Raw genomic sequence first — 27234 nt, forward strand, 5'->3', positions numbered from 1 at the left:
ACATGAGGACTGCAGATGTGGCCAGGGCAATAAATTGCAATGTCCATACTGTGAGACGCTTAACCTGTCTGGGCTGGGGGCAGTATTTTCACGGCCGGATGAAACACGTACCCAATTTAAACAGGTTACTACTCTGGCCCAGAAAATAGAATATGCATATTATTAGTAGATTTGGATAGAAAACACTGAAGTTTCTAAAACTGTTTGAATGGTGTCTGTGAGTATAACAGAACTCATATGGCAGGCAAAAACCTGGGAAAAATTGAATCAGGAAGTGGGAGAAATTAGAAATGTAGTTTTTCTTTTGAATCCCTTGAAAAACTACAGTGACATAGGATTTACGTTGCACCTCCTAACTCTTCCATTGGCTGTCAACAATCTTTAGGAACTGGTTTTATCCGTTACCTGTTACCGGGCAGAAAATTGTGGCTCAGTCAATCACTGGCCAGTCTGAGGACAGGTGTCTCGTGACACGCGTGCACGTAACTTTGTTGTTTTTTTATTTTTCTTCTGGGCTGAATACCTATTGCCCGGGTGTAAAATTATCGCAATTTTACGTAAAAAAATACCCTAAAGGATTGATTGTAAACATCGTTTGACGTGTTTCTACAAACGGTAATGGAACTTTGAACATTTCGTCTATGGATTTGCGTCCACGCCACATGGCATTGTAAAGTGTTCTGGATGGGTCAACAAAACGGACGTATTTGGACATAAATGATGGACTTTTCAGAACAAATGAACATTTCTTGTGGAAGTGGGAGCCCTTCCAAGTGCATTCCGCCGAAGATCAGCAAAGGTAAGAAAATATTTCGAACATATTTTTAGAGATTTGTCGACGCCGTGGTTGTAGGCTAACTGTATAGCTTAGCATTGAAGGCTAAGTTCTGTACTCAGAATATTGAACAATGTGCTTTTTCCGTAAAGTTATTTTGAAATCTGACAAAGTGGTTGCATAAAGGAGTAGATTATCTCCAATTCTTTAAATAATTGTTACAAATTTTGTTAACGTTTGAGTTCTTCTGTAAATTAATGTGCCTATTCCCCGGAAGTTATGGGGAGAATTTTTTTTTCTGAACGTCACGCGCCAATGTAATGGCTTTTTGGATATATATATAAACTTGATCGAACAAAAAATGCATGTATTGTCTAACATGATGTCCTAGGAGTGTCTTCTGATGAAGATTGTCAAAGGTTAGTGCTTAATTTTAGCTGTATATCTGATTTTGTGATGGCTATCTGTGCTTGGAAAATGGCTTTTTTTTGTTGCTAAGGTGCTATGCTAAAATAATCTAATGTTTTGCTTTCACCGTAAAGCCTTTTTGAAATCGGACAATGTGATTGGATTAACGAGTAGAGTATCTTTAAAATGCCGTATAATACTTTAATTTTAATTTTGAGAATATTTTTTTTGAATTTCGCGCTGTGCTATCTCACTGGTTGTTGTCCAACCAATCCCTTTAGCGGGATTGTATCTCGAAGGGGTCCTCAAGGTTAAGACAGCGCTTCAGGGAGACAGGACGGACAGCTGATCGTTCACGCCGTGGCAGACCATGTGTAACAACACCTGCACAGGATTGGTACATCCGAACATCGCACCTGCGGGGCAGGTACAGGATGGCAACAACAACTGCCCGAGTTACACCAGGAACGCTTTCACGAGAATTTTCAATCCCAGTAATGATAATTAAACAATCATTTAATCATTGACCAATTTCCCGAGGTTTGTAAGACCCTGGGTTCAATAATAATTGGTTAAAAAAGGTTAGTCGATTTTTATTCATGAGAGCTCTAAAATCAAAAATGAGGACCCAGTCCTTTTATAATACACGCACACATTCCTATCTTTAGACCACTTCCTGCTCAAACAACCAGTACTTTTCCACTAACCACAAAGAACCATACATTTTGTCACATCCTTCAAGGCTTTCACCTCCCCTCCTCCGTTGGGTCACTCTTGGTTTGAAAACCTCTAATGATTTTCTATTATCTACTCTACAACTTCACTCTGCTTACATCCCTACTAAAGAATATAATACCCTAGTATTAAAATTCTAACAGATCTACACACCACCTCGTTTTATCTTCTCATGATTCTCAAACATTTCACACTATCGTACAATTTCAGAGTGGAACACTTTAGCCGTTATTCTAAAACATACAAATTATTCTATCAAACGCACAATCCCTCCATCAGTGCTCAGACTGTACGCAATAGGCTGGACTGAGGGGTTGTAGGCCTGTTATAAGGCAGGTCCTCACCAGACATCACCGGCAACAACGTTGCCTATGGGCACAAACCCACCGTCGCTGGACATGACAGGACTGGCAAAAAGTGCTCTTCACTGACGAGTCAGGGGTGATGGTCGGATTCACGTTTATCGTGGAAGGAATGAGCGTTACACCGAGGCCTGTACTCTGGAGCGGGATCGATTTGGAGGTGGAGGGTCCGTCATGGTGTTGGGCGGTGTGTCACAGCATCATCGGACTGAGCTTGTCATTGCAGGCAATCTCAACGCTGTGCGTTACAGGGAAGACATCATCCTCCCTCATGGTACCCGTCCTGCAGGCTCATCCTGACATGACCCTCCAGCATGACAATGCTACCAGCCATACTGCTCGTTCTCTGCGTGATTTCCTGCAAGACAGGAATGTCAGTGTTCTGCCATGGCCAGCGAAGAGCCTGCATTTCAATCCCATTGAGCACGTCTGGGACCTGTTGGATCGGAGGTTGAGGGCTTGGTCCGTCCCCCCCAGAAATGTCCGGGAACTTGCAGGTGCCTTGGTGGAAGAGTGGGGTAACATCTCACAGCAAGAACTGGCAAATCGGGTGCAGTCCATGAGGAGATGCACTGCAGTACTTAATGCAGCTGGTGGCCACACCAGATACTGCCTGTTACTTTTGATTTTGACCCCCCCCCACCCCACTTGTTCGGGGACACATTATTCCATTTTTCTTAGTCACATCTCTGTGGAACTTGTTCAGTTTGTCTGTTGATTCTTGTTATGTTCATACAAATATTTACACATTAAGTTTGCTGAAAATTAACTCAGTTGACCGTGAGAGGATGTTTATTTTTTTGATGAGTTTAGTAGAGCAATTAAGATGACATTCTCTGGCCACAGCTCTGGTGGACATTCATTCTGTCAGCATGCCAATTGCATGTTCCCTGAACTTGAGGTATCTGGGTCATTGGGTTGTGACAAAACTGAACGTTTTAGTGGCTTTTTATGGTTCCCAGCAGAAAGTGCACCTGTGTAATGATACTGCTTTTAATATGCCACACCTGTTAGGCGGATGGATTATCTTGGGAAAGGAGAAATGCTCACTAACAGGGATGTAAACAAATTTGTGTACAAAATTTGAGAATGAAGCTTTTTGTGCGTAAGGAAAATTTTTGGTGAGATTTAATTTCAGCTCATGAAATGTGGGACCAACACTTTACATGTGTTTTGTTCAGTATAGATTTGATTGAGCAACAGGGTAAACAGTACAGAATGTGAATAGAGAACTTGTTAATGAGCAACGCAGTCAATTTAAGCATCATTTTATGCCCTCTCCCCACCCCCAGGTATCTGTATGCTTCTGACACAGCTGGATGCCCAGGCTATGGACTCCCTGTTCCTGGGTCCAGACAAACAGGCCAACATACTGCTCTGTATCCTTAATGCCTTGAAGGGTAAAGGAATAGCTGCCTTATATCTTCTGCCCATCTTAAAATGTTTTTCTATTTCCGTTGTGCCAAATGAACATGATGCTGGTCAGTAGAGCTAATTTGCTGCCTTCAGTTTCCTCTTTGAGAGTAATAAATCTATCCTTTAATTTAACCAGGAAAATACCTTAATGGTTAGAAACCTATTTTGCAATAGGGACCTGGCAAGCGGTCAGTAGGAAGAAGTCTGCATGTACATACAATACATTGAAAATAATTGCTATGGTCAATTACATTTTCTATCAGGGCTTTTAAACACTGCCAGCGATACCCTCTCCAGTTTTTTAGTCTTTAGTAGTTTGTTCCAAGACCAGAGAATGTTATAGGATTTTTTTGTTTTGTTTTTGTTCTCCCACATTTCAGCCCTTGCCCTAGGAACTGGGAAAGAGCCCTGACTGTGAGCATAGGCTGTGGGATTGTGATGTTAGTTGGGAGCAAAGATATGTAGGGAGTAGCCCAACCACTGCCTTGTACACAAGTATGTACCAGTGCTTAACCATAGTCCAACACAGATAAAAATGAACCTTCCTAAATGACATAGCTAGTAATATGTAAACGTTTATTTCCCCAGATGAAGAACCATCCAACGAGATGGATCCCTTCTGGCCAGTCTTGCAATGTTTTATGGTGATCTTGGATTGTTTGGGCTCCAGGTTTTGGGGTCAGATTGAGCCATCCCAAGCCTTCCAGGCCATCACACAAAGCCCTAGCTACTCTGCAGAGCTCGAGAGCATCAGACAACAAACCATGATGTACGTGTCACTTTTTCTTGCCTTGAATTCTTTCATATTGTTATTTCTTTCAAGTTAAGCATATGGTTGATACTATTCCTCTTTTGCTCCGTAGATCACGTGTTAAAACGGAAACTACATATGATGATGACATGGTGACCTGCAGTCAGATGGTATATGACAGTAACACCAAAGTGAGCAAGGTAATAACACCCATCTGTTGCATTTGTTTATTATTAGTTGTACCTAATTCCTCTATGCACATCTGTGGTTAGGGTTGTGCACTTGAAGCTTTCCCAAAACATGACCTTTAGAGTAAAAAGCACGATGCGGAACAACAAACCGCTTTAACAAGCTCTTCTCAAGCTATTCTCCCTCATCTTTCTCACAGAAGGATTCAAAGCTTGTTTCATGTGCTACCAGTCAAGAGCGTCCACTAGTCAGGGACAGTGTTGAGGTTATTTATTGCGAGCTGTCTTAATAGGAATGAAAAATGAATAACCCAACCTGAGTTAAACATGTAGGGTACATCTGTGTGCAGTGGCCTTTAGTTTGATGGAGCCACTCCAGGTGTGACACATGGTTTTATTAAATGTCATATTACAAAATACATTGAGTTGGTAGAAGGTATGATAACTTCCTATGCATTTCTTCTATCTTATGTAATACCATGTTATGTATTACTATTTTATTTTGTAGGGAAGCAAACGCTCACGTGGTGTGGATAGCAATGTGGTCTATGAGGATATGAGTTCTTTGGTCAGCCTCCTGCAATCAGAAGTGGGACAGGCATTGCGTGTGCACGACAGCACATTTCTCTGGTTCATCCCCTTTGTGAAATCTGTTATGGACCTTGACGAACACAGCGTCCTATGCATTACTGAGGTTGTCCACTACCTATGTGGGGAGATCAGCACAGACCTCCCGAAGCCCCAGGTTCGCATATGTGACAAGGTCACAGAGTTCTTCACTCTTATTCTGGTCCATATCATCGAATTGCACCTGGGGATTGGCCGCATGAATATGCTCTATTACTGCGCTCCCAAGTGGGTGGGCGTGTTGGTGAAATGTGCCACCCTGCCTGGTGACGCTTTCGTCCATACCTCGGAAGGTCCAGTTTCTCACTCGGTGTCTTCCACATCCTCCTTGAGGGTCAGTGTGCCCCGAAAGGCCTCTACTAGCAGGGCTGTTCCACAGGCATGCATGCATATCATCTGGTCCCTGCTGAAGGAAGGGACCAGGCTGAACCCCAACAGCAAGTGCCACCACTTCCTGAACCATCTGAACAAGCACCTCAGAGAAGGGCAACAGAGGGATTGGAAGCTGATTAGGCTGGAGATTCAAGAGCTTCAGATCTGTCTGAAGGACTATGTCAAGATGATGATGAACAGGCCAACCATAAGTACTTGTCCACCTGAACCACTGGCCATTGAGGCAGGGCCTGTGGCACCAACCACACCACCACTTCAGTCAAGCAATGACCCCTCGGGACCCAGCAGCTTAGCTGAATTTAACCCTCCTATAAAACGGGAAGGCTTGTGGGATGATGTCGAAGGCAGTACATCTGGTGGTGGGGATTCTAAAGGAGTTCAGAGGGGGTGGGACATAGACCTAGCGTTGCTGAAAAAGGAGACCCTAAACCCAGAAGAGGACTTTGTCGAGCCGACTAATGATTCTAGACCAACCCAAGACAACTTAACTTCCTTGAGGGCAGATCCAGAGAAAATACAGGTGATCAAATCCAGACTCGGCCAGCTTATGACCAAGAAATCCAAGTCTGAGAGAGCGAGGCCCTCTGTAGGGCTCAGTGAATTCGATAAAGAGAAACCTGAATATCTGTTGACCAGCCGTAGAGAGGAGGCATCCAACCTCCACAGCATTAGCAGACACCCTCCATGCCTCCAAGAATCCATGGACAATGTGCCCCTCTCTGTTTTAAAAAGTAATCTTCAAGGAAAAGAAGGCTCCAAATCCTCACGAGATCGGAGTAAAGGAAACTCGAGACAATTTGACCGACCACAATCCCCACCAAAGTTAACATCAGATGTAATTGTTATATCTGATGATGAGGCTACATTAGATGTTGGTAGTGCAAGAAGGAATGAGTGTTTTTCTGAGACCTCCCAAATAAAAAATGAACCAGATGCCTCTGACCAGAATCCTAGTCCCTGTCGTGATTACAATGGAGACATGAGTGAATCTCAGGTGTTTGAATTTGAAACGCAGGAAGATATGGCCTCTGCCTGGTCCAATAGAGATTCGGAAAGTAACATGCCACCCGAAAAGCCCAAAGAAGATAGCCCTGTCAGTCCAACTTCAAGAGAGCCTTTATCAAGCTGGGAATGTGATACACAACCGATCTATGACGAGGATATCCAAAGAGCCTGTCAGCAAGTTGAGAAGGAGCTTGAGAAGCCTAAGACCCTACCTCAAGGGCTCAAACGGGCCATTGTTGTCAAAAAAAGAAATCTTCTTGTTGATGCCAAACCATTGGCCTCCAAGTGCCTGAGCAAGAAACCTACCGTGGTCGAAAAACGAATCAAAGAGCCTGTGAAGGATGCTCCCCATGCAGTCACACCACCATTGAGAAAAAGCAGTTCAACGGTACGTTCAAACAGACTGGAACCTGAGACACACTCTTCCTTAACCACATCAGCCATCTCACACAAAACGTCATTAACTCCAGCCATTGTCCCTCCTAAAATAGTCAGAAAAGCCACAGAGCCTGTGTCCACAGTTGAGAAGCTTGGCCTTAAGAAGAAGGTGCGAAAGGCCTTTGATCTCTCCCAGGGATCACGTGATTCTGTTGGTGCGCTGAGGCGCCACGGCGCTACCGTCAATGTCCCACAGGCCAAGAAGCCTACCCGACAGACCAAAAGGTCAAAGATGACCTTCCCTCAGAGAGTAGTCAAAGGGAGTAGCAGGCAGAGCAAGCGGGCATCTGGAGCAGGAATCTCTGCAAAAACAGAGCCAATGAAGAGACATCCGAAAAAGATTGACGAGAATCGAAGACCCAGTTTTGTTACCGAGGATGATGAAGACGAGGACCTGCAATGTTCCCAACTAGATCCTACCCGTCATGAGGAACAGCTGACAGTCAATCGCAGCTTTCAAAGAGCCAATGAGAACAAACCAGCATCCTCCAATACAGTGAGTAGTGTGTTGTCCAACATGGACAGGCAGATCTCTCCATACTTTCAAAGGAATGATGATGTCACACCTAGACCTTCTGGTCAAGTCCCCAAAAGCAATGGAGGTGAAGATTATGATGCAGACTGGATGTACCTCACCCAAATGGAGCCAACTGAAATGGAGATGTGCTCGCAGATGGAGGAGGAAGACGAGTTCTTCTACACACAGCGGGACCCTTTAGACATGGACATTGACGAAGACCGCCAGATGCCCTTTGAGGAAAAGGGAGGGCCTTCAGACTGGACATGGCGTAAACAGGCAGACGAAAGGCAAGGGGCTCCACTTGCACCACAGACTTTTAAGACACCGGCTACTCCTTCACGCTCTAGCTTGACTCCGGACGATGATCGCTTGTTCCTGAAACAAGGAATGTCCCCTATGTCGGTTAAAAAGGCCAAGCCGTCCACCACCAAGATCTACGCGACCTCAAGCTCCAGGAGTGCCTCCTTGGTGCAAGAGATGGAGAGGACCGCCAATGCTCAATTTTTGGCTTCTTCTACCCCTGCTGGAAGAGTTAGGCCTGCCCGGCCAGTTGTGCCTGCACAAAGACACTGCGTACGACAACCTCCTCATCTAGAGGTTGGTCAGTCTCTTCCTCTGAATCAACTCTTATACAAGCCCATCGCACCACAACTTCCACCGAAACATCCCCCATCCAGACCTGAACATAACCTCCCCCGTCCACCTTGCCTCCACCCTATCCAGCACAGCAACATAGGTTCCACCCCCCAGCCCTTCACCTCCAAGACCTACACCAGGCCTGACGCCCCTTTCCGAAGTCAGATGCCCAACCCAGAGTTTGGCTTCAGATTTGACACCAACTACCTAATTCAACATATCCTGAAATGGACCTTTGATATGTTCAGTAACTACAAGCAGTTTGGTATACCCTCTGAGGTATGTGAGTTACCGTTGAAAAAAGTAGGCTTCAGCTTCAGCTCTTATGATGAATACTACAACACCTTTTACCCCCTGCTTCTCACCAACACTTTTGAGGAGGTGAGTAGTCAATTTGTTACAGAATAGATTGTGTAACTCGTTTAAGTGTGAATTTTGTCCTGCTATGGTGCATTTAGGCTGTAGGCAACTGAAAAGAATGGTCAGTCTAGCATTACAAAGATAATTGACATTTTGGCAAATTTTAGAGTTGTGAGTAATGAGTCACAAAACAGTTTTTAATGATGGTCTCTTGGAGTTAATCTCTTCTATTAAGGTCAAATTCTTTTCTCATCAAAGCTTGCAGGTGAATGGCTAAAGAACAAGGAATTAGGAAAGGTGGTAACTCAGAATTTAAAAGTTGTCGCAAATGAAGACAGCCACAGTGTTTGGAATGTCAGTTTTACAGGTAAGCTTAAGTAACCAATTTTTTTTATATATATAGCGTATGCTAACCATTTAAAAACAACAATGCTTGAAACTTACACTAGAATCTACATATTGTAAACATTGATACAATTTAGTTTTTGTAACACATGTCTATTTAATTGTGACGTTGTCCCAAAGCTGAGCCATGTAACAAACTTATTTTTGTCAGCGAGCATTACTGCCAGTGATGACTCCCGTCAGATGTACCCTAGGGAGGAGGACCTGGTCATTCTGTGGCTGCCCCAGAATAGAGGTGCTTACTCATGGCATGAGCAGGGCTTCTTGGATCTTCAAGAACAATTTGGCTATGTGCAGAGATCCAATGTCTGCAACAGAGGCGTGGGTGAGTACATTTGTGTGTAAGATGCCAGGAAGTGATAGGCTTACATTAAAGAGGATAGCTGATATGTCATTTATATATTTTTTACTTCAGTTACCCTGCATATGTCCACGCATCCTCATAATATACAGTTGAAGTTGGACGTTTATATACACTTAGGTTGGAGTCGTTAACTCGTTTTTCAACCTCTCCACAAATTTCTTGTTAACAAACAATAGTTTTGACAAGCCGGTTAGGACATCTACTTTGTGCATGACAAAAGTAATATTTCCAACAATTGTTTACAGACATTATTTCACAGATAATTCACTGTATCACAATTCCAGTGGGTCAGAAGTGTACATACACTAAGTTGACTGTGCCTTGAAACATCTTGGAAAATTCCAGAACATTATGCCATGGCTTAAGAAGCTTCTGATAGGCTAATCGACATCATTTGAGTCAATTGGAGTTGTACCTGTGGATGAATTTTAAGGCCTACCTTCAAACTCAGTGCCTCTTTGCTTGACATCCTGGGAAAATCAGAAGAAATCAGCCAAGACCTCAGAAAAAAATGGTCGAAAAAAATATTGTAGACCTCCAAGTCTGGTTCATCCTTGGGAGCATTCTGTCCCCTGGAGATGAACGTACTTTGGTGTGAAAAGTGCAAATCAATCCCAAAACAACAGCAAAGGATCTTGTGAAGATGCTGGAGGAAACGGGTACAAAGTATCTATATCCACAGTAAAACGAGTTCTATATCGACATAACCTGAAAGGCTACTCGGCAAGGAAGAAGCCACTGCTCCAAAGCCGCCAAAAAGCCAGACTACGGTTTGCAACTGCACATGGGGACAGAGCTCGTACTTTTTGGAGAAATGTCCTCTGCTCTGATAATACAAAAATATAACTGTTTGGCCATAATGACAATCGTTATATTTGGAGGAGAAAGGGGGTGGGCTTGCAAGCCGAAGAACACCATCCCAACAGTGAAGCACGGGGGTGGAAGCATCATGTTGTGCTTTGCTGCAGGACGGACTGGTGCACTTCACAAAATAGATGGAATCATGAGGTAGGAAAATGATGTGGATATTTTGAAGCGACATCAGTCAGGAAGTTAAAGCTTGGTCGCAAATGGGTCTTCCAAATGGACAATGACCCCAAGCATACTTCCAAAGTTGTCGCACAATGGCTTAAGGATGACAGCAGTCAAGGTATTGGACTGGCCATCACAAAGCCCTGACCTCAATCCTATAGAACATTTGTGGGCAGAACTGAAAATCCGTGTGCGAGCAAGGAGGCCTACAAACCTGACTCAGTTACACCAGCTCTGTCAGGAGGAATGGGCCAAAATTCACCCGACTTATTGTGGGAAGCTTGTGGAAGGCTACCCAAAACGTTTGACCCAAGTTAAACAATTTAAAGGCAATATACTAATTGAGTGTATGTAAACTTCTGACCCACTGGGAATGTGGTGAAATAAATAAATGCTGAAATAAATCTCTATTCTGACATTTCACATTCTTAAAATAACGTGGTGATCCTAACTGACCTAAGACAGGGAATTTGTACTAGTATTAAATGTCAGGAATTGTGAAAAACTGAGTTTAAATGTATTTGGCTAATGTATGTGAACTTCCGTCTTCAACTGTATATGCATTTATAAACTGGGTGGTTCGACCCCGAATGCTGATTTTGCTGACAGCTGTGGTATATGAGAACATTTATTTTTACTGCTCTAATTACATTGGTAACCAGTTTAATGGCAATAAGGCACCTCGGGGGTTTGTGATCAATTAATAATAATTTATTAAGCCCTTTTTACATCAGCTGATGTTTCAAAGCGCTGTACAGAAACCCAGCCTAAAACCCCAAACAGCAAGCAATGTAGAAGCACGGTTGCTAGGAAAAACTCCCTAGAAAGGCCGGAACCTAGGAATAATCTTAGAGAGGAACCAGGCTATGAGGGGTGGCCAATCCTTTCTGGCTGTGCCGGGTGGAGATTATAACAGTACATGGCCAAGATGTTCATAGATGACCAGCAGGGTCAGATAATAATAATCACAGTAGTTGTAGAGGGTGCAGCAGGTCAGCACCTCAGGAGTAAATGTCAGTTGGCTTTTCATAGCCGATCATTCAGAGTTAGAGATAGCAGGTGCGGTAGAGAGAGTTGAAAACAGCAGGGTCCACGACAAGGTATCATGTCCCGTGAACAGGTCAGGGTTCCATAGCCGCAGGCAAAACAGTTTAAACCAGAGCAGCAGCACAACCAGGTGGACTGGGGGACAGCAAGGAGTTATCAGGCCAAGTAGTCCTGAGGCCTGGTCCTAGGGCTCAGGTCCTCCAGGAGGGAGAGTATATGTTTAAATTCACACAGGACACCGGATAAGACAGGAGAAATACTCCAGATATAACAGACTGACCCTAGCCCCCTGACACACAAACTATTGCAGCATAAATACTGGAGGCTGAGACAGGAGGGGTCGGGAGACATTGTGGTCCCGTCTGACGATACCTCTGGACAGGGCCAACCAGGCAGGATATAACCCCACCCACTTTGCCAAAGCACAGCCCCCACACAACGAGAGGGATATCTCCAACCACCAACTTACTACCCTGAGACAAGGCCGAGTATAGCCCATGAAAAATCTTCCCCACAGCACGAACCCGAGGGGGGCGCCAACCCGGACGGGAAGATCACGTCAGGGACTCAAGTGACGCACCCCTCGCGCCATTGACTCAGCCCCTGTAATAGGGTTAGAGGCAGAGAATCCCAGTGGAGAGAGGGGAACCGGCCAGGCAGAGACAGCAAGGGCGGTTTGTCGCTCCAGTGCAAGGGCGGTTTGTCGCTCTTTCACACCCCTGGGCCAGACTACACTCAGTCATATAGGACCTACTGAAGAGATGAGTCTAAAATAAAGGCTTTAGACCTGTGTCTCACATGGATAGGCAGACCATTCCATAAAATTTGAGCTATATAGGAGAAAGCCCTGCCTTCAGCTCTTTGCTTAGAAATTCTAGGGACGGTAGGAGGCCTGCTTCTTGTGACCGTAGCGTACGTTTCTGTATGTACGGCAGGATCAAATCGGAAAGATGGGTATGAGCAAGCCCATGAAATGCATTGTAGATGAGCAGTAAAACCTTGAAATCAGCCCTAGCCTCAACAGGAAGCCAGTGTAGAGAGGCTAGCACTGGAGTAATATGATCAAAAGTTCTAGAATTCTAGTCAAGATTCTAGCAGCCGTGTTTAGCATTAGATGAAGTTTATTTAGTGCTTTATCCAGGTAGCTGGAAAGTAGAGCATTGCAGTAGTCTAATCTAGAAGTGACACAAGCATGGATACATTTTCCTGCATTTTTTTGACAAAATTTCTGATTTTCGCAATGTTACGAAGATGGGAAAAAAAGCAGTACATGAAATATTCTTTGTTCTTCAAAAGAGAGATCGGGGTCCAGAGTAACACCGAGGTCCTTCATTTTTATTTGAGATGACTGTACAACCATCAAGATGAGTTGTCAGATCCAATAGAAGATCTCTTTGTTTCTTGGGACCTAGAACTAGCTTCTCTGTTTTGTCTGAGTTTAAAACATTTGCCACCATCCACTTATGTCTGAAACACAGGCTTCCAGGGAGAGAAATTTTGGGGCTTCACCATGTTTCATCGAAATATACAGCTGTGTGTCGTCCACATAGCAGTAAAAGTTAACATTATGTTTCCGAATTACATCACCAAGAGATAAAATATATAGTGAAAACAATAGTAATTCTAAAACGGAACCTTGAGGAACACTGAAATTTACAGTTGATTTGTCAGAGGACAAACCATCCACAGAGACGAACATATCTTTCCGACAGATGAGATCTAAACCAGGCCAGAACTTGTCCGTGTAGACCAATTTGGGTTTCCAATCTCTCCAAAAGAATGTCATGTTCGATGGAATCAAAAGCAGCACTAAGATCTAGGAGCATGAGGACAGATGCAGAGCCTTGGTCTGACGCCATTTAAAAGGTTATTTACCACCTTCACAAGTGTAGTCTGTGCTATGATTGGGTATAAACCAGACTGAAGTGTTTCGTATACATTATTTGTCTTCAGGAAGGCAGTGAGTTGCTGCGCAACAACTTTTTATACAAATTGTGAGGAATGGGACATTCAATATAGGCTGATTTTTAGTTTTTAATGTTTTCTGGGTCAAGGTTTGGCTTTTTCAATAGAGGCTTTATTTTTGCCGCTTTTAGTGAGTTTGGTACACATCCGGTAGATAGGGAGCCGTTTATTATGTTCAACATAGAAGGGCCAAGCGCAGGAAGCAGCTCTTTCAGTAGTTGGGATAGGGTCCAGTATGCAGCTTGAAGGTTGAGGCCAAGACTATTTTCATGAATGTGTCAAGAGCTACAGGATTAAAAAAACTTGTCTCCCTTGATCCTAGGTCCTGGCAGTAATGTGCAGACTCAGGACAACTGAGCGTTTGAAGAAATACCCAGATTGAAAGAGGAGTCCGTAATTTGCTTTCTAATAATGATGATGATGATCTTTTCGTTAATGAATTTATCACTGCTGAAGTGAAAGCCACCCTCTCTTGGAGAATGCTGCTTTTTAGTTAGCTTTGTGACAGTGTCAAAAATACATTTGTTAGTTCTTATTCTCCTCAATTAAGTTGGAAAAATAGGATGATCAAGCAGCAGTGAGGGCTCTTCGACAATACCGTGCAGGGTCTTTCCAAGCTAGTCGGAAGACTTCCAGTTTGGTGTAGCGCCATTTCCGTTCCCATTTTCTGGAAGCTTGCTTCAGGGCTCGGGTATTTTCTGTATACCAGGGAGCTAGTTTCTTATGACAAATGTTTTTTTTGTTTTTAGGGGTGTGACTTCATCTAGGGTATTACTCAAGGTTACATTTTGTTTCTCAGTTAGGTGGTTAATCGATTTTTGTACTCTGACGTCCTTAGGTGGAGGTAGTCTGGAAGGGCATCTAGGAATCATTGGGTTGTCTGAGAATTTATAGCACAGCTTTTGATGATCCTTGGTTGGGGTCAGAGCAGATTATTTGTTGCGATTGCAAACGTAATAAAATGGTGGTCCGATAGTCCAGGATTATGAGGATAAACATTAAGATCCACAATATTTATTCCACGGGACAAAACTAGGTCCAGAGTATGACTGGCAGTGAGTAGGTCCGGAGACATGTTGGACAAAACCCACTGAGTCGGTGATGGCCAATATACCACAGCTAAGGGCAGTGTCCAGGCACTCCGCGTTGCGCCTAAGATCATCCCTTAGCCGTGCTATATTGGCCATATACCACACCCCCTCGGACCTTATTGCTTAAGTATGCATTGTATTATTTTACTATATTGCATTACTTGTAATACAATACTGTATTGTTTTAGTGTTGGTTTCATTTTAAATGCACTTTGTCTAATGCTGGATGTGATGTATTTCTCTGCTGCCCTTCAGGCCAGTGCCCAACTCTGAACCTGATGATAAAGACCCTGGGCAATGTGACGTTGGCGAACAAGCAGGCAGTGCGTTGTGATGTGGTGGGCTCCCTGGTCAGCACCTTGAGGGAGTTCAGGGCAATCTGTCTGCTCAGTGGCAGCTCTATGCTCAAGCCCCTCCTGGCCCCACAGGTTTCCTACTTCCAACCTGGCCCGGAGGTCATCCCCAGCTTCAACCTGCCTGTAAGAAACCTTTTGAGTAGGGAGTGTTTGGGGGATTTAAAAGGGAAGTTATTCCTTTGTGGAACTATTGGATAACCAAGTACTGAGGATTTGTGACTACTTTTAAGTCTGACATGACTAATTGTTTTTGTTTAATTTGAGGTGGCCCTTACATATGTAAAAATGGCCTTGTAAACAGTATGTCTGTATGATGTGTTTGGCCCAGGATTACAACCTAGACCAGGTGAGGGCGGTGAGAACCGGTTTGTCCGTCATCAGGAACCAGCAACTCACCCCAAAAATCTGCCTGATACACGGACCCCCAGGAACGGGAAAGAGCAAAACCATCGTGGGCCTGCTGCAAAAGCTGTTCTCTGAGGTACGCCGTTTGCCTTGTTTCTGGACACAGTGTTTTGTTGTTCAACCCTGGGCTAAGGTCATTAGATACAAGGAGACGTTTTCAAAAACAAAAATGAACTTTTCTTTTGCTCTAGTGTTCTTTAGTGTTTCTTTTTCTTTCCTATTGAACAACCTTGGCTTAAAGGCATTGTGAAATTCTAACTTGCATATAATTCGCTGTGTTCCCCTCATTCTCATAACCATCTCCAGGGAGTACAGAGCATGGCTCCTCCAGTGAACAGGCAATCTAAACCCCGCCGCATGAGGGTCCTCCTGTGTGCCCCGTCCAACGCCGCCATCGACAACCTGATGAAGAAGATTATCCCGGTCTTCAAGGAGAAGTGCAAGAACATCCAGGGTACGCTACCTCAACTATGGAAATCCTCATGAATTGGTGAACTGTGAATAGAAGAATGAAATCTGCCTATTTGGAAAAATGAAATGGGTAAAAATGTACAAGGCAATTCAACCACAAATGATTGTTTCACGGAACTGATATGGTGAAGTTGACATTGTCCTGGATGGCTTTCTTAAAGGTAACTGTGGGGACATCAATCTGGTGAGGCTTGGGAACGAAAGGACCATCTCCAAGAATTTAAAACCTTTTAGCCTGGACAGTCAGGTGAAAAACAAAACACGTGAGTCTGGAGAGTGTGCGCGGGCACAAGTATGCATGCACCTTCCTCAAATCACCTCAATAAAAAAACACGTGTTTTGTCCCTTTTCACCTGCAGAAAAGGCCCTGATGTCACAGGACTCAGACATCCACCGGCGCAGAGCGCAGCTGGACGAGAGCATAGACAAGATCTCCAAGATGTTGCCAAAACTGCAAAAGAAAGAGGAAATGGTACATGCATGCTTCCCCCAGCAGAGGTTGCCAGAAGGCTGGCCACACCTACAGTTACCCAAATCTCCTGTTCTACGCTGTGGGCTCTTACTTTAATTATGGGCCTCTGTTCAGACGCGTTTGCAGTCGACATGGGTTCGAATCCAGCCCACTGCCCTTTGACTCACCCTCTTTCAATCTCCCTTGTCTTTACCTTTAAATATATGATGGAATGGCATGTTTATACATTTTTCTGCTTTTCATGATTTCTCTCTTCCTGCGTCTTCTATTGGCTGGTGTGTAGTACCATGAGCTGGCAGCGCAGAAGTCCAGACTGCTCCAAGAGAGACAGACACTCAGCTTCCAACTCAAACAAGTAAGGCCCTCAATCACATGACCATTATATACACTACATGTCAAAAGACTTAGAACACCTACTCATTCAAGGGCTTTTCTTCGTTTACGATTTTCTACATTGTAGAATGATAGTGAAGACATCAACACTATGAAATAACACATATGGAATCATGTACTAACCAATAAAGTGTTAAATCAAAATATATTTGAGTTTCTTCAAATAGCCACCCTTTGCCTTGATGACAGCTTTGCACGCTCTTGGCATTCTGAACCAGATTCATGAGGTAGTCACCTGAAATGCATTTCAGTTAACAGGGGTGCCTTGTTAAAAATTAATTTGTGGAATTTCTTTCCTTAATGCGTTTGAGCCAATCAGTTGTGTTGTGACAAGGTGGGGGGGTATACAGAAGATAGTCCAATTTGGTAAAAGACCAAGTCCATATTATGGAAGGAACATCTCAAATAAGCAAAGTTGAATGACAGTCCTTTAAGACATGAAGGTCAATCAATGTGGAAAATTTCAAGAACTTTGAAAGTTTCTTGAAGGGAAGTTGCAGAAACCATCAAGCGCTATGATGAAACTGGCTCTCATGAGGACCGCTACAGGAAAGGAAGACCCGGAGTTCCTTTGCTGCAGAGGATAAGTTCATTAGTTACCAGCCTTAGAAATTGCAGCTTAAATAAATGCTTCAGAGTTCAAGTAACAGACACATTTCAACATCAACTGTTCAGAGGAGACTGCGTGAATCAGGCCTTCATGGTCGAATTGCTGCAAAGAAACCACAATTGGAGGACACCAATAAGAAGAGACTTGCTTGGGCCAAGAAACACGTGCCGTGGACATTAGACCGGTGGGAATTTGTCCTTTGGTCTAGAGTCCAAATTGGAGATTATTGGTTCCAACTGCCGTGTCTTTGTGAGATGCGGTGTGGGTGAATGGATGGTCTCCGCGTGTGTATTTCCCACTGTAAAGCATGGAGGGGGTGTGCTTTGCTGGTGACACTGTCTGTGATTTCATTTCGAATTCAATGCACACTTAACCACCATGGCTACCACAGCATTCGGAAGCAATACGCCATCCCATCTGGTTTGCGCTTAGTGGGACTATCGTTTTGTTTTTTAACAGGACAAGGACCCAACACACCTCCAGGCTGTGTAAGGGCTATTTGACCAAGGAGAGTGATGGAGTGATGCGTCAGATGACCTGGCCTCCACAATCCCCCAACCTCAGCAAAATTGACATGGTTTGGGATGAGTCGGTCCGCAGAGTGAAGGAAAAGCAGCCAAGTGCTCAGCATATGTGGGAACTCCTTCAAGACTGTTGGAAAAGCATTCCAGGTGAAACTGGTTGAGAGAATGCCAAGAGTGTGTAAAGCTGTCATCAAGGCAAAGGGTGGCTACTTTGAAGATTCATCTAAAAATATATATTTAGATTTTTTTTTGCTTCCTACATGATTCCGTGTGTTTTATTTCATAGTTTTGATGTCTTCACTATTATTCTACAATGTAGAAAATAGTAAAAATAAAGAAAAACCCTTGAATGAGTAGGTGTTCTAAATATGACCGGTAGTGTACATGGATGACTTTAGCAACGTTGTCATGTGTATAAGGTCTCATTAGATGAGTTATTATTCAGGATGGATTAAAGAAAGGGAAAAAAACAGCTTTTATGGGAAAGACTTCTAATTAGAAATGCTTCTTTCTCTCATAACCCTCATGCTTTGTCTTCCCTCTTTCTGTCGAACTCGTTATCTACCTTTTTTTCTTCTTCCTCCCACTATCAGTCTCGCAGTAGGAAGCAGGAGACCCAGGCCCAGGTACTGCAGGATGCCCATGTGGTCTGCTGCACCTTGAGCACCAGCGGCAGCACTGTCCTGGAGTCGGCGTTCCGGCGCCTGGGACACAAGCCCTTTAGCTGCGTCATCGTGGACGAGGTCAGAATATGGAGCTCCTATACTTTGGCTGCATTTCAATAGTTGTTCCATCTACCAAAGTGGTCCTGGAGACTCTCGGTGTGCAAGCACACTAGGCTGCTGCAGCACCCATAACTCACATGGGTGCCACAAATGAGAAGCAGAAAATAATTTGTGCCGTTTTTGGACATTGATTAGCGATTGTCAAGGACTCGTACACAGAGATGCCAAAATATGTGTGGAGGCTACAAAATAACTTCATAGGCTTTATCTGGTTATGGGGTTTGAATAACACGAGGCACAAAATCATTTCTAGCTCTTAAAGGGGCAGTAGCCTTTGGTAGTATAATTTTCAATGTCAGCATAATTTAATCTGTAGTTACTCTTATCATGTTACCAATAATATTTACATGTAAATGTTCTTGATTAAACTTTGTTATCTTTTAACTAAATGCTGTCATTCAGATTCCAAAATGTAAGTAGGTACAGAACATTCAGAAATTATTCAGAACCCTTGACTTTTCCACATTTTATGTTTTCAGCCTTATTCTAAAATGAATGAAATAAGAATGTTCCTCAATCTACGCACAATATCCCATAATGACAAAGCGAAAACAGAAATATTTGCTAATGTATTAAAAATAATAAAAATCCCTTATTTACATAAGTATTCAGACCCTTTGCTATGAGATTTGAAATTGAGTTTAGGTGCATCCTGTTTCCATTGATCGTCCTTGATGTTTCTACAACTTGGAGTCCACTTGTGGTAAATTCAATTGATTGGACATGATTTGGAAAGGCAAACAACTGTCTATATAAGGTCCAACAGATGACAGTGCATGTCAGAGCATAAACCAAGCCATGAGGTCGAAGGAATTGTCTGTAGAGCTCCGAGACAGGATTGTGTCGATGCACAGATCTGGGGAAGGGTACCTAAACATTTCTGCAGCATTGAAGGTCCCCAATAACACAATGGCCTCCATCATTCTTAACTGAAAGAAGTTTGGAACCACCAAGACTCTTCCTAGAGCTGGCCGCCCAGCCCAACTGTGCAGTCGGGGGAGAAGGGCCTTAGTCAGGGAGGTGACCGAGAACCCGAATCTCAGACCATGAGAAACATTCTCTGGTCTGAAGAAGCCAAGATTGTGGTCTTTGGCCTGAATGCCAAGTGTCACGTCTGGAGGAAACATCATGCTGTGGGGATGTTTTTGGCGGCAGGGACTGGGAGACTAGTCAGGATCACGGGAAAAATGACAAGAGAAAAGTACAGATCCTTAATAAAAACCTGATCCAGAGTGCTCAGGACCTCTGACTGGGGCAAAGGTTCACCTTCCAACGACCCTAAGCACACAGCCAAGACAACGCAGGATTGGCTTCGGGACAAGTCTCTGAATGTCCTTGAGTGGCCCAGCCAGATCCCAGACTTGAACCCGATCCAATATCTCAGGAGGGGCCATGAAAATAGCTGTGCAGACCCTTCACATGCAACCTGACAGAGCTTGAGTGGATCTGCGGAGAAGAATGGGAGAAACTCTCCAAATACAGGTGTGCCAAGCTTGTAGCGTCATACCCAAGAATACTAGGCTGCAATTGCTGCCAAATGTGCTTTAACAAAGTACTGAGTAAAGGGTCTGAATACTTATTTAAATGTGATATTTCAGTTTATAATTTAATACATTTTCAACAAACCTACCTGTGTTTGCATTGTCATTATTGTGTGTAGATTGAGGGGGGAAAAAACACTTCCAATCAATTTTAGAATAAGGCTGTAATGTAACAATGTGGGAAGAGTCAAGGGGTCTGAATATTTTTCGAATGCACTGTATGTGAAAACACCTTCACACTGCCTCAGTATGAATGTGAGAAACCAAGAGCATTTTTTTTCTCCCCAACATCTTTTTGTGTGGTGCAGGCAGGGCAGGCCACCGAGACGGAGACTCTCATCCCTATGCTCTACCAGTGCAACGCCCTCATCCTGGTGGGAGACCCCCATCAGCTGCCCCCTACGGTTATCTCCCAGGTACTGCAGCTCACTGTCATTACCTGAAAATACACCTGCAAGAGATTTTTATTTAACTTGGGAAGTCAGTTTAGAACAAATTCTTATTTACAATGACGGCCTACTGGGGAACAGTGGGTTAACTGCCTTGTTCCGGGGAAGAAGGACAGATTTTTACCTTGTCAGTGGTTACTGGCCCAGCGCTCTGACCACTAGGCTACTTGCCGCCCCTATTCTTACTCATGTGAGTCTTTCAGCACTTCTCAGGTCAATGATTCTGACTGACGATGAAACAGTAACTGTGTATTTTCATTGTGTTCCCCTCTCCCCCTATAGATATACAATACCAGTCAAAAGTTTGGACACCTACTCATTCAAGGTTTTTTTATTTTTTTATTAATATTTTCTACATCGTAGAAAAATAGTGACGACATCAAAACTATGAAATAACACATGGAATCATGTAGTAACCAAAAAAGTGTTAAACAAATCAAAATATATTTCATTTTGCGGTTCTTCAATGTAACCACCCTTTTCCTTGACAGCTTTGCTTTCTCTCAGCCAGCTTCATGAGGTAGTCACCTGGAATGCTTTTCCAACAGTCTTGAAGGAGTTCCCACATGCTGAGCACCTGTTGGCTGCTTTACCTTCATTCTGCGGTCCAACTCAACCCAAACCATCTGAATTGGATTGAGGCCAGGTCATCTGATGCAGCACTCCATCACTTTCCTTCTTGGTCAAATTGTGATTTTCTTTCTAGACTCTCGCAGTCTCCTCTGAACAGTTGATGATTGTTACTTGAACTCTGAAGCATTTATTTGGTCTGCAATTTCTGAGGCTGGTAACTTTAATGAACTCATTCTTCTGCAGCAGAAGTAACTCTGGGTCTTCTTTTCCTGTGGCGGTCCTCATGAGAGCCAGTTTCATCATAGTGCTTGATGGTTTTTGCAAGTGCGCTTGAAAACTTGCAACATTTTGGAAATTGTCTGCGTTTACTTACCCTCATGTCTTAAAGTGATGATGGAATGTCATTTCTCTTTGCTTATTTGAGCTGTTCTTACCATATTATGGACTGGGTCTTTTACCAAATAGGGCTATCTTCTGTATACCACCCCTACCTTGTCACAACACAACTGATTGGCTCAAGTGCATTAAGAAGGAAAGAAATTCCACAAATTAACTTTTAACAAGGCACACCTGTTAATTGAAATGCATTCTAGGTGACTACCTCATGAACCTGGTTGAGAGAGGACCAAGAGTGTGCTAAGCTGTCATCAAGGCAAAAGGTGGCTAATTTGAAGAATCTGAAATATATTTTGATTGAACACTTCTGGTTATTGCACAATTCCATATGTGTTATTTCGTAGTTTTGATGTCTTCACTATTATTCTACAATGTAGAAAATAGTAAAAATAAAGAAACCCTCCTATGAGTAGGTGTGTCTAAACTTTTGACTGGTACTGTACATTAAAAGGTTTAGTGTTAGGTAGATTAAGTGTTCCATTTAAATGTATGATTTTTCTTCTGTCAGAAAGCGAAGGAGTTGAAGTACGGCCAGTCCTTGATGGCTCGGCTTGTGAATAACCTGGATTACTACTGTAAGGAGAACAAGAAGCCCAGCCCTGTGGTCTTCCTTAGCTGGCAGTACCGCATGCACCCCGAAATCTGCGAGTTCCCCTCCAAGCACATCTACCGCAAGGCCCTTAAAACTGACGGGTAGGTTCCCTCCCTGCCCACGCCTTTAAAACACACGGACTTGATTCAGTAGGAATGAATGGTCTAGTTATTGTTTTCATGTTCCTAAAGCTGGAGAGAGTGTGAGCAAATATTTAATTACAATGTAATGCACCTGTCATTGAACACAATTTGTTTGAGTGTAGTGGTGTACACAGTGCTGCATTATTAATGGCGACTGTTCCTATTTCTGAAGTACATCTCATTTTTTTAAATGTTAATGTTATGGAAGTTTCCAGACACTTTTTATTTTATTTCTAGTTTTGTCTTGTTTTTGAGAAACTTACCCCAGCTGCAATTCACTTAGTCGTTGTGCAGTATCAGGGCATGCAAAATAAATGTTTGAAACTGACACACTCAGTATAGCGATGTAGGTCTTTAATATTGTACACGTATAGTGGCTTGTGAAAGTATTCACCCCCTAGGCATTTTTCCTATTTTGTTGCCTTACAACCTGAAATTAAATTAGATTTTTTTTGTATCATTTGATTACTCAACATGCCTACCACTTTGAAGATGCAAAATATTTTTTATTGTGAAACAAACAAGAAATAAGACAGAAAAACAGACCTTGAGCGTGCATAACTAATCAACCCCCTCAAAGTCAATACTTTGTAGAGCCACCTTTTGCAGCAATTACAGCTGCAAGTCTCTTGGGGTATGTCTCTCTAAGCTTGGCACATCTAGCCACTGGGACTTTTGTCCATTCTTCAAGGCAAAACTGCTCCAGCTCCTTCAAGTTGGATGGGTTCCGCTGGTGTACAGCAATCTTTAAGTCATACCACAGATTCTCAATTGAATTGAGGTCTGGGCTTTGACTAGGCCATTCCAAGACATTTAAATGTGTCCCCTTAAACCACTCAAGTGTTGCTTTATCAGTATGCTTAGGGTCATTGTCCTGCTGGAAGGTGAACCTCCGTCCCAGTCTCGAGTCTCTGGAAGACTGAAACAGGTTTCCCTCAGGAATTTCCCTGTATTTAGCGCCATCCATCATTCCTTCAATTCTGACCAGTTTCCCAGTCCCTACTGATGGATAACATCCCCACAGCATGATGCTGCCACCACCGTGCTTCACTGTGGGATGATGTTCTTGGGTGATGAGGTGTTGGGTTTGCGCCAGACATAGCGTTTTCTTTGATGGCCAAAAAGCTCAATTTTAGTCATCTGACCAGAGTACCTTCTTCCATATGTTTGGGGAGTCTCCCACATGCCTTTTGGCAAACACCAAATGTGTTTACTTGTTTTTTTTCAGGCCACTCTTCCGTAAAGCCCAGCTCTGTGGAGTGCACGGCTTAAAGTGGTCCGATGGACAGATCCTCAGATCTCCGCTGTGGCGCTTTGCAGCTCCTTCAGGGTTATCTTTGGTCTCGTTGTTGCCTTTGATTAATGCCCTCCTTCCCTGGTCTGTGAGTTTCGGTGGGCGGCCCTCTCTTGGCAGGTTTGTTGTGGTGCCATATTCTTTCCATGTACTTCTCCACAACTTTGTCCCTGATCTGTTTTGGGAGTTCCTTGGTCTTCATAGGGCCGCTTGCTTGGTGGTGCCCCTTGCTTAGTGGTGTTGCAGACTCTGGGGCCTTTCAGAACGTGTGTGTGTGTGTGTACTGAGATCATGTAACACTTCGATTGCACACAGGTGGACTTTATTTAACTAATTATGTGACTTCTGAAGGTAATTGGTTGCGCCAGATCTTATTTCGGGGCTTCATAGCAAAGGGGTGAATACATATGCGTCACCACTTTGCTTTTAAAAAAAAAAATTTAAACAGGTTTATTTTTTCACTTCACCAATTTGGGCTATTTTGTGTATGTCCATTAGATGAAATCCAAAATAAAAATCCATTTAAATTACAGGTTGTAATGCAGCAAAATAGGAAAAACACCAAGGGGGATGAATACTTTTGCAAGGCACTGTAATTGTTTTTCCCAAACTTTTTCCGCAATGTTATATTCCACTTCTACCAACAGTGTTGCACGGGGCTGTGTCTGTTTACTCTAGAGACAGCCTCAGCCTGCACAGCTGTGTGAGGGAAACCGACAAAATGGACTATAACCAATGTTCCCTCAATTTGTTTTAAAGCACTTAGCAAATTTCAGGTCGGCTGAGAGCGAACTTGAATAATGTGAACATTTTGTGTAATGTCCAGCGCTTTTACTGTGAACACTGAGGCTGTACCTGCTTTTAGTTAGTTTTAAGTGGCCAAGTAGGCTACTGTGGCTATTTGATCATAATGTAGGCCTACCAGAGTGGCCTATCATCAAAAACAATGGAGAAAATCCATCCCATAACATTTTAATATGGTTATAGAACAGCTATCATTCAGCCTACAGTAGCAGCCAATTTGTGGTGTTCAATGTAGGCCTACATTCTATGAGAGTTTTGAAAGACAAACAGGGCTTGACGTTAACCTGTTTATCCACTTGTCCTTCAGACAAGGTGACTGAAAATGTTGTTTGATGCAAGAAACCACTTAACAAAATAAATGCATTATTATTCCAATAGCCTTATTACAGAGAATCAGACAAATTATGCTACCCTCTGCCTATTCGTTATTTGGCTTATTCAAGCCTGTCTCAAAACACAACACTGTCCCTTCAAGACAAAAATGTTCTTTACCTGACTTTCTTTTCGAAGAGCTTTTGTAGGAAGCAATCACTCCCCTATTGCTGCCTACAAATGATCTATAACTGGGATAGTGACTCACTAACTAGCAAAAGATATGAACAAAATGTGCACACGTGGCTACATGCAGCTATGGCTTTGAATGCAGCTATCGCAATAGAATCCTACTCTGAATTCTGCCTACAACAAAATCTCTTGCGTAGTTCGTTTTATTTCGGTATGTTGCTTTGAAAGTGTGTAATATTACGCATCTACCCCAACCAGAAGCCATGGATTACAGGCAACATCCTCACTGAGCTAAGTGGTGGAGCTGCCGCTTTCAAGGAGCGGGACTCTAACCCGGAAGCTTATGAGAAATCCCGCTATGCCCTCCTCCGAACCATCAAACAGGCAAAGCTTCAATACAGGACTAAGATCGAATCGCACTACACCGTCTCCAACGCTCGTCGGATGTGGCAGGGCTTGCAAACTATTAGACTACAAAGGGAAGCACAGCTGTGAACTGCCCAGTGACCCGAGTCTACCAGACGAGCTAAATAACTTCTATGCTCACTTCGAGGCAAGAAACACTGAAACATGCATGAGAGCATGAGCTGTTCCGCACGACTGTGATCACGCTCTCCGCAGCTGATGTAAGATCTTTAAACAGGTCAACATTCACAAGGCCGCAGGGCCAGACCGATTACCAGGACGTGTACTCCTAGCATGCTCTGACCAACTGGCAAGTGTCTTCACTGACATTTTCAACCTCTCCCTGTCCGAGTCTGTAATACCAACATGTATCAAGCAGACCACCATAGTCCCTGTGCCCAAGAACACTAAGGTAACCTGCCTAAATGACTACCGACCCGTAGCACTCACATCTGTAGCCATGAAGTGCTTTGAAAGGCTGGCCATGACTCACACCATTATGCCAGAAACCCTAGACCCACTCCAATTTGCATACCGCCCCAACAGATCCACAGATGATGCACTCCTCACTGCTCTTTCCCACCTGGGCAAAAGGAACACCTACGTGAGAATGCTGTTCATTGACTACAGCTCAGCATTCAACACCATAGTGCCTTCAAAGCTCATCAACAAGCTAACTACCTTGGGACTAAACACCTCGCTCTGCAACTGGATCCTGGACTTCCTGACGGTCCGCCCCCACGTGGTAAGGGTAGGTAACAATACATCCGCCACGCTGATCCTCTACACGGGGGCCCCTCAGGGATGTGTGCTCAGCCCGCTCCTGTACTCCCTGTTCACTCATGACTGCACGGCCAGGGCATGACTCCAACACCATCATCAAGTTTGCCGATGACACGACAGTGGTGAAACAGCCTATAGGGAGGTCAGAGACCTGGCCGTGTGGTGCAAGGAAAAGGACCTCTCCCTCAACGTGATCAAGATAGAGGAGATGATTGTGGACTACAGGAAAGGAGGACTGAGCACGCCCCCATTCTCATCGACAGGACTGTAGTGGATCAGGTTGAGGGCTTCAAGTTCCTTGGCGTCCACATCACCAACAAACTAACATGGTCGAAACACACCAAGACACACTTGTGAAAAGATTCGGCATGTGTCCTCAGATCCTCAAAAGGTTCAACAGCTGCACCATCAAAAGCATCCTGACGGGTTGCATTGCCGCCTGGTATGGCAGCTGCTCGGCCTCTGACCGCAATGCACTTCGTAGGGTGGTGCGAATGGCGCAGTACATCACCGGGGCCAAGCTTCCTGCCGTCCAGGACTTCTATACCAGGCAGTGTCAGAGGAAGGCCATAAAAATTGTCAGACTCCAGCCACCCTAGTCATAGACTGTTTTCTCTGCTACCGCACGGGAAGCAGTAACGGAGTGCCAAGTCCGAGGCTTTTAAACAGCTTCTACCCCCAAGCCATAAGACTCCTGAACATCTAGTCAAATGGCTACCTAGACTATTTTCCTTGCCCCCCCCCCTTTTATGCTGCTGCTACTCTCTCTTATCTATGCATAGTCAGTTTAATAACTCTACCTACATGTATACTACCGTTCAAAAGTTTGGGGTCACTTAGAAATGTTCTTGTTTTTGAAAGAAAGCACATTTTGTCCATTTTAAAATAACATAAAATTAGGCCAGCATCCCGGAGTCGCCTCTTCACTGTTGAGACTGGTGTTTTGCGGGTACTATTAATAAAGCTGCCAGTTGAGGACTTGTGAGGTGTCTGTTTCTCAAACTAGAGACACTAATGTACTTGTCCTCTTGCTCAGTTGTGCACGGGGCCTCCGCCTCATTCTATTCTGGTTCGATCCAGTTTGCGCTGTTCTGTGAAGGGAGTAGTACACAGCGTTGTACGAGATCTTCAGTTTATCTGCAATTTTTCACACGGAATAGCCTTCATTTCTCAGAACAAGACTGGACTGACGAGTTTCGGAAGAAATGTCTTTGTT

The 27234-nt window shown here is 43.8% G+C and overlaps 1 protein-coding gene across 2 annotated transcripts in view; it reads left to right on the plus strand.

Annotated features, from left to right (window-relative positions):
* The window catches only part of LOC115159927 (probable helicase senataxin), a 54526-nt gene that overhangs the window by 19360 nt on the left and 7932 nt on the right, over positions 1 to 27234 (plus strand). For both annotated transcript variants that reach the window (XM_029710069.1, XM_029710068.1), the window contains exons 6-20: positions 3573 to 3680; positions 4285 to 4465; positions 4560 to 4647; positions 5144 to 8635; positions 8873 to 8981; positions 9171 to 9344; positions 14774 to 14997; positions 15203 to 15355; positions 15586 to 15733; positions 15912 to 16013; positions 16110 to 16222; positions 16506 to 16577; positions 18343 to 18492; positions 20384 to 20491; positions 22002 to 22186. In XM_029710069.1, the coding sequence (XP_029565929.1) occupies positions 3573 to 3680; positions 4285 to 4465; positions 4560 to 4647; positions 5144 to 8635; positions 8873 to 8981; positions 9171 to 9344; positions 14774 to 14997; positions 15203 to 15355; positions 15586 to 15733; positions 15912 to 16013; positions 16110 to 16222; positions 16506 to 16577; positions 18343 to 18492; positions 20384 to 20491; positions 22002 to 22186 (5407 nt within the window). The remainder of the gene's footprint in view (positions 1 to 3572; positions 3681 to 4284; positions 4466 to 4559; positions 4648 to 5143; positions 8636 to 8872; positions 8982 to 9170; positions 9345 to 14773; positions 14998 to 15202; positions 15356 to 15585; positions 15734 to 15911; positions 16014 to 16109; positions 16223 to 16505; positions 16578 to 18342; positions 18493 to 20383; positions 20492 to 22001; positions 22187 to 27234) is intronic.

This window comes from Salmo trutta, chromosome 23 (assembly GCF_901001165.1).
Source record: "Salmo trutta chromosome 23, fSalTru1.1, whole genome shotgun sequence".
Taxonomy (NCBI): Eukaryota; Metazoa; Chordata; class Actinopteri; order Salmoniformes; family Salmonidae; genus Salmo; species Salmo trutta.